The sequence below is a fragment of the Phyllobates terribilis genome, unplaced genomic scaffold (assembly GCF_046119375.1).
Source record: "Phyllobates terribilis strain yellow unplaced genomic scaffold, ASM4611937v1 Scaffold_4__5_contigs__length_816908805, whole genome shotgun sequence".
In the NCBI taxonomy this organism is placed as follows: domain Eukaryota; kingdom Metazoa; phylum Chordata; class Amphibia; order Anura; family Dendrobatidae; genus Phyllobates; species Phyllobates terribilis.
The window spans coordinates 194,561,058-194,573,679 of record NW_027362764.1 but is presented as its reverse complement, the minus strand read 5'-3'; the positions used below and the strand labels follow the sequence as shown (position 1 = coordinate 194,573,679).

The following is a 12,622-nucleotide window of genomic DNA, read 5'->3' as shown; positions in this document are numbered from 1 at the left end:
AGCTGCCGCTGCAGGGCAGACCGCTGAGGCCGGTGGTAGGATAGTGCAGCGTAGATGGTATAACCCCCAACGGGAGGGGTATGGCCTCAGGGCAGCCGACGTGGATGATGGGGGTAGCAGGAACCACTCAGAGACGATGCGGTGTAGTTCAGGGTCTTTACTGGTGATAAAGATAGACCCTCCCGGAGTACTGGCTAGCGATCGGGGCCTGGTCAGTCTTTGAGCAGATGGGATCTCCCCTGGCCAGGCGGAGTTGTAGGCCTCCCCAACTACTTGTACTCTTCTGGCTACCTTGCTAGAGGCGGGTAAAAGTAGCCCACGTCCCTGAGTGTACCGTGTGGTGCTCACCCGTATGGCCGGTGACTCGGGGCCTTCTAGTGGCTTCCGCTCCACGACGGCGGTGCTGGTCCCACGCGTGTGACCGTGCCTTCGGGTTTCTTGGCCAGAGGACCTGAAATCCCCTGCCGGGTGGTTTCTGCTGCTGGGTCTGAGTTAATCCCCACAGCCTCGGACTCCGGGTCCGGTGGTAACTCTTCAATCAGGGCGAGCTCTTCAGCTGCCAGCCCCTGATTCCTTTTTGCACTGCTCCCACTGAGCTCCTGATCTTTCTTTCCTATGCTGGTCCTCTTCTTCTCTCTACTCTACTCACTAACCCTGCCTCAGCCCCAGCTTTATATAGGGGAAGTTCTTCCCCTCCCAGGACTGGGCAGGAGGTGTGGCATGCATAGGATTTCTGACCAAGAGACCTCCCACCTGCTCTCAGACATAACATCTCTATTACTGTGGCAACCAGACCCCTGGGGTGTCACATATGTACTCTTATTACAAGAACTCAGAACCACTGGGAGTATCACTGTGATTTGTAGACAAGCAGCTGTCAGAATCCTGGATAGAAATTGCTGAGAGGGTTAATAGGACCAATATATGGGTCCAGGCTTGTTAGGAATCATTAGATGAGATGGGCAAAACTCTATATTCCCACCCTCCAATACAGGAGGTGCAGCTGGTTTAAAGCGCAGCTGAGCTGTTAATTCCTTGCCTGGGAGTAGAGGCGCAGACACGTTTTGGTATTTTTGTCTAACCCCTGGAATTTGACCCCTGTTGGGCCCAAGGTCCCAGAAGGGGCAGAACCGGGTTCAATGGGTATATCTCGTAACATCGTCTGTTGGAGATGTCGTGCCCTGGGTCACATATCAGCCATTTGTCCCTTGATCTTGGAGCTGATAGGCTGCAGCATGGGCCGGCACTGCTCCTACTTCATCTACCCTGCCTGCAGCGCTGTTCCTCATCCTGATGAGGGACCTCAGGAATGCCCTTTGACTGTGAACAGTGTCCAAGTAACAGGACTTCTGATCTTTGGGAGTTTGGTAACCCTGTTAGGGGCCACACTTTCATATGTACCAGTCCCTGGGAAGCTGCCGGGCATCAGGTGTATTCATTGAGACACCAAGAACTTTCCTGTGGCCTGGGTCAACATTGATATAGACTGTGGATCCATATCACAGAAAGTGAAAGTGGTCAAAGACTGGTTATATCCCGTAATTGTCGGTCATGATTTTCCTCTGTTTTCGGACATGTGAGGGAAAGCGGTAGCACCTGGTAGCTCAGCTGAATCAGGTCACAACTGCAGAAACCTCATCACATGCCAAGGCTGACGAGCTTCCGTTGTGGATACTGGTTGGCGATGAGGCGGAGGAAGCATCCCCTAAGCTAAATATCCCTGAGTTGGATGTGTTGGAGGTGTTCAAGGGAAACTTTCGAACTGCCCAACTCAGGGTTATGTCAGTAAAAAAAATACTCAGGGAGGGGGGTTAAAGTAAGTGTGCTCAAGGCACAATCCTGGGGGTATAGTTCATTGATTTCGTTTATGGACTTCACAAACCTTCCTGATTGGACAAGAAATTTCATACCAGTAGGTTGGGGGGTTGCAGCAGCTCCAGTGTTGGTGAGGCGGCAGCTCCAGTGGTAGTGAGGAGGCAGTAGGGTCATTGCAGGCTCTAAGCTTTCTTGAAGAGATGGGTTTTCAAGTTCTGTCTGATGGATCCGAATGTAGTGAATAATCAGACATGTTGGGGCACAGAATTCCAAAGGATGGGGGATATTCAGGAGAAGTCTTGGAGGCGTTTGGATGAGGAACGAATAAGTGTCTAGGAGAGAAGGAGGTCTTGGGAGGACTGGAGATTACATGAGGGAAGATATCGGGAGATTAGTTCGGAGATATATGGAGGAGACAGGTTATGGATGGCTTTCTAGGTCAGTGTTAGTAGTTTGAACTAGATACGCTGGGGAATTGGGAGCCAATGAAGGGATTTGCAGAGGGGAGAAGCGGAAGAGTAGCAAGACTGACTGGAGAGGTGTGAAAGTGTTAGCAGGTAGGCCAAAGAGGAGGATGTTGCAGTAGTCAAGGCGGGAGATATTAAGGGCATGCACAAGCATTTTAGTAGATTTGAAGGTTGAGGAAAGGACGGATTGTGGCAATATTGTTGAGCTGGAGGCGACAGGAGGTGGAAAGAGCTTGGATGTGTGGTTTGAAGGACAGGGCAGAGTCAAGGGTTACTCTGAGGCAGCAGATTTTCGGTACATGGGAAAACATGATGTCATATATCGTGATAGATATATCAGGTAGGGAAGATACGTGAGAAAGATAATAAGTTCAGATTTGTCCACATTGAGCTTGAGGAAGAAAGAGGAGAAGGAGGATATGGCTGATAGACACTCCGTGATTTTGGACGGCAGAGAGGTGACGGCTGGGCCAGAGAGGTAGCTCTGAGTGTCATCAGTGTATAGGTGGTACTGGAAGCCATGGGACTTTAAGTTGTCCCAGGCCAAGGGTATAGATGGAGAAGAGTAGGGGTCCTAGGACAGAGCCTTGAGAGACTCCAACAGAGACAATGTGGAATGAGGAGGTAGTGTGTGAGTGGGAGACTCTAATTGTGCAGTTGGAAAGGTATGAGGAGATCCAGGATAGGGCAATGTCTTTGACGCCAAAAGAAGAAAGGATCTGTAGTAGGAGGCAGTGGTCAACTGTGTCAAAGGCAGAGGACAGGTCTAGAACGAGGAGTATAGAGAATTGTCTGTTAGCTTTGGCTGTAAGTAAGTCGTTAGTAATTTTGGTCAGGGCCGTTTCAGTAGAATGATGGGGACGAAAGCCAGATTGTAGGTTGTTGAAAAGCGAGTTAGATGAGAGGTGGGAGGAAAGTTCAGTGTGCACATGCTGTTCAACGAGTTTGGAAGCAAATGGGAGCAACAATATAGGGAGATAACTTGACATAGCGGTTGGGTCGAGAGATGGCTTTTTGAGGATATGCGTGATTGTGGCATGTTTGAAAGCAAAAGGGAAAGTACCAGAAGTTAGTGATAGGTTGAAGAGATGGATTAGGGATGGGATAAGTGGGGAGGAGGTGGGATGGGTTGGGGTCAAGTGCACAAGTGGTGAGGTGAGTTGGAGAGGGAGTCCTTCAGTGATGTTGGGGAGAAAGGTTATGGGGGAAGGGCATTCGTCTGGTAAACAAAGGGGTTGTGGTGGTCGAGCAATGAAGACTTGCCTTGTTTGGTCAAACTTATTTTTGAAGTGTGTGGCAAAGTCCTCAGCAGAGATGAGGGAGGTCGGAGGGGGCAGTGGTGGGCGGAGGAGGGAGTTAAAAGTGTTGAATAACTGTTTGGGGTGGTACGATAAGGCCACGGCCTCGCTCTCAGTATTTGGTCAGTATTCAGTCAGTATTTTTTCTCAGGAGTGGGAGCCAAAACCAGGGGAGTTGGCTCCCTCTCTTGAGAAAAAATACTGACCGAGTACTGACCAAATACTGACAGTGGGACTGTGGCCTAAGGAAGATATCATGGTTGTGAAGTAGGCCTGTTTAGCAGAGGTGAGGGCTGATTTGAATGCGAATGTTGCTTGCGAATATGTTTTTTTCCAATGTCGCTCTGCAAGCCTGGACACTTGCCAAAGCTTTTTAGTGAGGTTATTGTGCCAGAATTGTCTATTGATTTGTCGCACTCTGCCATGCATAAGAGGGGCAACTGCATCAATAGCTGATGTGAGAGTGAATTTGTAGAAAGCAGTGGCACTGTCTGTATCGTGGAGTGAAGATATGGACGCCAGTGATAGTATAGAGTCAGAGAGTGTGTGAGTGTCTTGGTGCTGGGTTTCTGCGGTGGTGTGCTAGTTGCTTGACATGGTTGACAGGTGAGGAGGACAGGGGTAAGAGAGTTATCAGGTGGTGGTCAGATATGGGGAGAAGAGAGGTTGTTAGGTTAGATAGGGAGCTGAGACAGGTGAAGATAAGGTCCAATGTATGTTTGTCTTTGTGGGTGGCTGAGGAGGACCACTGGGTAAGTCCAAAAGAGGAAGTAAACATCAGGAGTTTGGAGGCTACTGACTGGAGCGTGTCAGTAGGGATGTTGAAGTCACCCATTATGATGGTGGGAATGTCAGCAGAGAGAAAGTGAAGAATTGGTCAATAAAGGCAGTAGCCGGGCCCGGAGGTTGTATTTTTCACACCAGGCTGCTTGCCTATTGCAGATTCAGTCTTCCCAGCCTGGTGTAGGGCTACAATTTTGTTTCTGGTGTCCTTCGACAGCTCTTTGGTCTTCACCATAGTGGAGTTTGGAGTGTGACTGTTTGAGGTTGCGGACAGGTGTCTTTTATACTGATAAGAAGTTCAAACAGGTGCCAGTACTACAGGTAATGAGTGGAGGACAGAGGAGCCTCTTAAAGAAGACGTTAGAGGTCTGTGAGAGCCAGAAATCTTGCTGGTTTGTAATTGACCAAATACTTATTTTCCACCAAAATTTGAAAAAAAATTATTTCCAAATCAGACAATGTGATTTTCAGGATTTGTTTTCTCATTTTGTCTCTCATAGTTGAGGTCTACCTATGATGTCAATTACAGGCCTCTCTCATCTTTTTAAGTGGGAGAACTTGCACAATTGGTGGCTGACTAAATACTTTTTTCCCCACTGTACATATGTCTAGTTCAATTTTTTATTAAAGGCATTATTCAGTACATGATATTGATGACGTGTCTTTAGGATTAGTTATCAATATCAGATCGTTGTGGGTCTGACACTCGGTAATCGCACCAATCAGCTGTTAATAACTTCAGTAGTGGAACAACTTGGCTCAGTACACTAGAGACCACTCCCAGGTACTGCAGGTCAGATCGCCCTGAAATGAATAGGTCATCAATGTCACAGCCAGAAAAAAACTATTTAATCTGGCCACTAATTCTATGACTAGGTTTTCGGAGTGCAGGTTAATTTTTTATTAAATATACCAAGAATGCTTTTTGGAGACTGATTCCTGCTCTCCTTTCAGTGTAGCACACAGGCAGAAGCATTGTTGACATCAGATAGCAGTAGTGAGCTGTATAGCTGTGAATCCAGCACTAGAATATTACTATATTGCTTGCTAGATAAGCTGTAGCTCAATTGTTTCTCTGCTTGTGTCAGTTCATCTCCTTGCTTCTCACTCATCATCCCCTTGACCTCTCAATATATTACAGTAGTCTCTGTAACCTGATACCTCACTGTGCTGGCAGCCCCTCTTGCTTTGACCAAAGCAGATTAAGCTGTTTTTTTCAGAGTGATTGCTGAGTTCATAAGATGGGAAAGGAGACAAAGTGGCTCATAAGTGGAGAAAGAAACAGAGTTCTCTGATCAGGTACATCACAAAGTTTCATTTATGAATTTGTTCTATTGATTTTAGTTTGTTGAAACCACAGCGATCAAATCAGAGGACTTGTCCCCAAATTGAAAAAAATGTCTATATGCCAGTAAAGGAAAAGTGAAACACAGATGTTTGGAACACAATAGTGTCCTGACCTGAGATAACTACCTCATATATGAGGCAGATAGCTCAGGTCAGGAGACCAGCCAGTTAGGCCGAGTATTGTGAGCTGAGCATTGCCCATGTTGCACAGACATGTGTAGCCAAACTTATTCAGTAGTTCTTGCTTAAAGGGAGTCTGTCAGCTGGTCTTTGATATGTACTCTGACAACAACATGAGGTTAGGACAGAGACCCTGATTCCAGTGATGTATCAGTGACTTAGTTTACTGGGTAGAGTCATTGTTTTCTCTCCGGGAGATTTAGCAGCACTGAGTTGTTGAACTTTGTATAACCCCACCCTCACTACAGCTTTCTTTGTACATTGTAGAATCAGACAAAGCTGGTAATCCGTGCTGGGGGCATGGTTGGAATAGGATGCACAAGGCCAGTTATCCTGTAGTGATAATCTCCAGGTGATAAAACACTTATTGTGCTGAAACTGTAAAAAACAGCCTAGTTAGTGACACATCGCTGGAATCAGGGTCTCTGGTCCTACACCATGGTGCTCTCAGATTACATAAAAGCCTGGTGACTGATTCCCTTTAAGATTCAGACTACCCTAGGATATTAGTAGAACATAAACTGATCTGGGTCACAGGGACCTCTCTTTGGTAAAATTTCATGGTCAGCAGTTTATCTGTAGACATCAGGCAAATTTTAAAGAATATTTTCCATTTTACTGTCAGTCAGTTCAGTTTGTGAAGGATTGGTTTTATTGGGGCATGTCATGGTTGATTGGTTATTAAACTAGCTGCAACATTTTGGATTAACCGAAGGTGATGAATTGCTTTTTCTGGGAAGAATAAATAAAGACCATTACAGTAGTCCAGCTGGGAGGTTGTATGTGCATGTACCAGTTTTGAAAGGTCGGTTGTAATAAGATGTCTAAGTTTGGCAATGTTCCTCAAATGAAAAAATGAAGACTTAAAGGGCCTCTTCCTCTGTCAGAACACATTGAATATTCAAACCAAGTACAGGCGTTCGGTGCACTCTTAGTGTGGCCAAATATTTAACCTCTACCTCCACCCTCCCCCTCTTCTTTGATTGACATCTCTGGCGTCAATCTTCTCTAGAGCCAGAGAAGGGTGGAGATAGATGAAATATTTTAGGTGGGAAGGTGTTCACCTAAATAATTTGGGCCACCATGATGCACTGAGCACCAGTAATTGGTGCTCGGAGTCCCTTTAATGACAGACGATATTTGGCTCCTGTCAGTTCCACATCAATAACTATACCCAAACTGATCTGATTTTTTAAGTGTTTCCCAGACATATAAGTGTTTGGGTTGGAGGTTGCCATTTTGCTGCTTGGAACTGAGCTGTGACCAAAGGCACCTCAGTTTTGTCTGGCTTCTGTTCCAGCCGCTGGCCTTCATCCATTCTTGATGTCCAGCTGAACAGAAATTGATAGCTGGGGAAGGGTCCCTGACTCCTGGCTTAACTGTCAGATATAATTGGGTATCATCGGCATAGCAGTGGTGTATGAGACCATGGCTGTAGATTATTTTACCTAATGGCAGTACGTAAATTGAAAACAGCATTGCGAGTAGAATTCAGTCAACTATGCCAGAAAAATGGCTGAATACAGAAAACCTTAACACAACTAAAGCCATTGGGCAGGTCAAGTTACACTTTTCTGATTCAGGATATCTTACTGCATCTTGGTATGTGTGTCGTGTTGGGAATGCTACCTCTGTACTCTTCATATGTACTCTTATACTACGGTTTCAGATTTGCGCACTGTCATGGCCAATTGCTTGTTGATACATTATTGTTTTATTTTATTTTTTAGGAAACACTCAGGATTTAAAAAGATAAATGACCTGAATTAACAGAATTATAGATCTTGATGATGATGTTATTTCTGGCCATAAGAGCTGTGTTCAGACACGGACAGCTGCATTATGGTTGTCTGAATAAGGCCTACATCTTAGAGATATATTGCATGAGCTGTCTCTTTCCAAGCTGAGCAGTGTCTCACCCCGCCCGCCGCTGTCCTCACTGACCAACCCTGTCCAGATACTTTCATTAGTCCACCTTAAATAAACTTATTTCCTATAAAATAAATAATTACACCTTACATAAATAGTTTCTTGGAGCTTAGCGTGCCTATACTGTGTTTACCCAATGCCGATCCCTGTTGAGTGGACAGTCTGATCATCATACCTGAAGATAGGAAAAGCAGGAGGACAAACTCAGACTCCGTTCATGTAACAAGCTTGTGACGCATTACACTTCTCATAAACGTAACATTAAAATCTGCATAGGCCCGTTTCAGACTAACAAGCCATGGAATCATTTGTGCACCCATAGTACAGACCAAGACAGTTTTAGACAAAATGTGGCCCTGGACAAAATTAAAAGTGGTGCCCCAAATGTTATCATATTGCACCATCTCAGAGCTACATTTAGGGTGTATTTATACTTCTGATTTCAGGTCGTTAAATGAGCGACAATTGACTATATACAAATAGATCATCACTCGTTTACTGGACTGTCCAAAAATTGGACAAACCGTGGTGAGGACATAATGATTGCTGATCTGATCATTGTTTCCCCATATACAGTGTCATGTTATTATTAGCATATCTCCTGGTTACAAGCGACGATGTACTGCCGATAACAGTGATTTTTTATTCTGGCATAAACAGTCCGATTAACTTACAAATGGGCGTTTTGCTTGTTTGTCAGGTGATTGGCAGCATGTTCACACTGGTGGATATTTGGGATCAAGCGCTCATACATATGCTCATCTGCGCTACCAGCATTATTAAATGTAAATGCTCCCCAGCAACCTATGGAAAAATATGTATCACCGGGTGACAGTGGCTAGAAATACAGTGACTCCAGGTAAAACCGGGCGAGTTAAAATGTCTATGAAGAGGTGGAAAACTTCTACAAATTCACACTGGAATAGTGCTCCTCTTCCATAGACCTCAAAGCAGCCACAGTTATTGTTTCTGTGATACACACAGCACCTATGCTATATAAACAGGCACACAATCTATGCTAGATCACAGATGCACACAGTTTCTATATATATATGTGTGTGTGTATATACAGTACAGACCAAAAGTTTGGACACACCTCATTTAAAGATTTTTCTGCATTTTCTTGACTATGAAAATTGTACATTCACACTGAAGGCATCAAAACTATAGATTAACACATGTGGAATTATATACTTAACAAAAAAGTGTGAAACAACTGAAAATATGTCATATATTATAGGTTCTTCAAAGTAGCCACTTTTTGCTTTGATGACTGCTTTGCACACTCTTGGCATTCTCTTGATGAGCTTCAAGAGGTAGACACCGGAAATGGTCTTCCAACAATCTTGAAGGAGTTCCCAGAGATGCTTAGCACTTGTTGGCCCCTTTGCCTTCACTCTGCGGTCCAGCTCACCCAAAACCATCTCGATTGGGTTCAGGTCTGGTGACTGTGGAGGCCAGGTCATCTGGCGTAGCACCCCATCACTTTCCTTCTTGGTCAAATAGCCCTTACACAGCCTGGAGGTGTTTTTGGGGTCATTGTCCTGTTGAAAAATAAATGATGGTCCAACTAAACGCAAACCGGATGGAATAGCATGCCGCTGCAAGATGCTGTGGTAGCCATGCTGGTTCAGTATGCCTTCAATTTTGAATAAATCCCCAACAGTGTCACCAGCAAAGCACCCCCACACCATCACACCTCCTCCTCCTTGCTTCACGGTGGGAACCAGGCATGTAGAGTCCATCCGTTCACCTTTTCTGCGTCGCACAAAGACACGGTGGTTGGATCCAAAGATCTCAAATTTGGACTCATCAGACCAAAGCACAGATTTCCACTGGTCTAATGTCCATTCCTTGTGTTCTTTAGCCCAAACAAGTCTCTTCTGCTTGTTGCCTGTCCTTAGCAGTGGTTTCCTAGCAGCTATTTTACCATGAAGGCCTGCTGCACAAAGTCTCCTCTTAACAGTTGTTGTAGAGATGTGTCTGCTGCTAGAACTCTGTGTGGCATTGACCTGGTCTCTAATCTGAGCTGCTGTTAACCTGCGATTTCTGAGGCTGGTGACTCGGATAAACTTATCCTCAGAAGCAGAGGTGACTCTTGGTCGTCCTTTCCTGGGGCGGTCCTCATGTGAGCCAGTTTCTTTGTAGCGCTTGATGGTTTTTGCAACTGCACTTGGGGACACTGTCAAAGTTTTCCCAATTTTTCGGACTGACTGACCTTTATTTCTTAAAGTAATGATGGCCACTCATTTTTCTTTACTTAGCTGCTTTTTTCTTGCCATAATATAAATTCTAACAGTCTATTCAGTAGGACTATCAGCTGTGTATCCCCCAGACTTCTGCACAACACAACTGATGGCCCCAACTCCATTTATAAGGCAAGAAATCCCAGTTACTAATCCTGACAGGGCACACCTGTGAAGTGAAAACCATTTCCGGTGACTACCTCTTGAAGCTCATCATGAGAATGCCAAGAGTGTGCAAAGCAGTCATCAAAGCAAAAGGTGGCTACTTTGAAGAACCTAGAATATAAGACATATTTTCAGTTGTTTCACACTTTTTTGTTAAGTATATAATTCCACATGTGTTAATTCATAGTTTTGATTCCTTCAGTGTGAATGTACAATTTTCATAGTCAAGAAAATACAGAAAAATCTTTAAATGAGAAGGTGTGTCCAAACTTTTGGTCTGTACTGTATATATATATATATATATATATATATATATATATATATATATATATATATATATATATATTACAATCTATCCTATATACACAGGAGCTATGCTATATACACAGTCTAATATATACATATAGTCTATCCTATATCCACAGAAGCTATGCTATATACACATAGTCTATAATATAACCTATCTTATAAACACACAATCTGTTATATATACCCAACCTATGCTCTGTATACATTTATGCTATATACACATAGTCTATGATATGCTATATACGCACAGTCTAGGGTGTAAATCCACAGTATATATACACAATCTGTGCTATATACATACAATCCAAGCTATATACACAGTCTGTTACACACAATTGATGCTGTATGTGCACAGTCCATGTTATATACAAACGATCCATACTATATACAAATAGGTCTTGTTTGTCAGCGTCCACAGTGTAAATGTGTACCTTCACCGTGCACTTACACTAACAGGTATGCTGTCTCATGTCTTTGGTTCTGCTTTATTTTCTTGAACTTGGTACAATTGATGGAGGGATCACTCCGCTTTGGGCAGTGCATCTTTTTAGCATTCCAAAGGCCGATGTAAAACAGGTCCTAGTCGTGCTCCGTCTGCTGGCCCATAGTGAGGTGGGATACTAGATCCTGATGGCTTTTACGCTCTGTCTATCAAAACAGTGTCAACTAAATACTCTGTACTATTATTATTCGCTTACTGCAGAATATCTATCCTTTTGTTTTTATTCTAAGCATTACTATATGCAAACAGTATATACTATATACACATAACCTAAGTTATATACATACAATGTATGCTACATACACAGAAGCTATGCTATATACAGTAAACCTAGTCTACTTAAACACAATCTACGCTATATATACACACAGTCTATAGTGTATACGCTCACCTGCGTTTGGACTTGCATCTGTAATGCATCTGAAATTGGCCAAATGTTCATTTCATATAAAATATCATTTTCTGGATACCATAGCCCCAGGGCTGTGGAACAATGTCATCTAGTTGCTTTATTGGAACTAGAGATCAAATGATTGCAAAGATCCTTATTGTAGGCAGCAAACAGCATGATAAGGCAGCCAGCCGTCTGTGGTAAGTGCTAAGATGTACATGGCTCTGTTTTTCACCTCTGTTTTAACATCTCGTTTCTCCGTTCCATTTATTTATCAAATAGGGACACATAACAGATATCAAACAGACCCCATTATAACTAATGGAGCCTCTCTGCTTCCGTTTGCATTAGTTATGTAACAGATCCGTATTCCACATGAATTGGGTTTCTTTGTTCCTAGAATTATAAAGCGCAGGTGCCTGAGCCTTGGCTGACTGCTGTCTTACCTCTGCCATATGCCACTCATACTTCAAGCATATTTAATACTATTAATGGCTCTTCATTTGCTCTGAGTCCTTAGCAATAATCTATCAGTTCTTTTAAATGGTGAAAATCAAAAAGTTAAATATAAAGTTACAACTTCTAACTTCTCGCCAAATAAACCCAACTAGAATACAAGCAGAATGTATCTGCAAGATGCAGCCAATAAATGGGCTTAAATAGCAAGTTTTGCTACTCATCTTCAATCTCAATTGAACTTTACATGTTTTTTTTTCCAGGAATAGGAAATTCAGTTCTATGAACTGAGTTCTTTTATAATGCCAGATCAAGATGAGAAAGGGAAAAAAACGGAAAAAGCTTCTGAAAAAAAAAATCAAGGAGCAGCTTCAAGGTTTGTGCTTTTTATTGTTAAATTATTATTATCACATGATTGTGAGTTATGCACTTAACATTGTGCTGTTTCATTCACTCTTCTATCAAAAACCTGCACTGGTGTTTTTCCCAAAAAACACTGTATATGAAACAACCCTTATACTTAGCATTTTGAAGTTTTTTTTGCATAAGGAATCTGCTTCCGTCTTTGTATATAACATTCATTTTTACATATTAATGTTACAATATGTAAGCTTTAACAGTAATAAATGGTGATGGAGATGGTTGAGTAAATCTTCTGTACTACTCTTTTTAAAAGAACCGCTGGATATTACAACACGAACACACGTGGTAGTGAAACCACTGTGCCGTGGACA

The 12,622-nt window shown here is 43.2% G+C and overlaps 1 protein-coding gene across 5 annotated transcripts in view; it reads left to right on the top strand.

The window, feature by feature from the left end:
- NEK10 (NIMA related kinase 10) overlaps positions 1-12,622 on the top strand; it is a 554,523-nt gene that overhangs the window by 45,240 nt on the left and 496,661 nt on the right. For 4 of the 5 annotated variants that reach the window (XM_073678014.1, XM_073678012.1, XM_073678015.1 and 1 more), the window contains exon 2: positions 12,152-12,264. In XM_073678014.1, coding sequence (XP_073534115.1) covers positions 12,191-12,264 — 74 coding nt within the window. In that variant the 5' untranslated portion in view covers positions 12,152-12,190. Of the gene's footprint in view, positions 1-5,607; positions 5,663-12,151; positions 12,265-12,622 lie in introns of those variants that run through there. The other variant, XM_073678013.1, reaches the window with a different exon arrangement.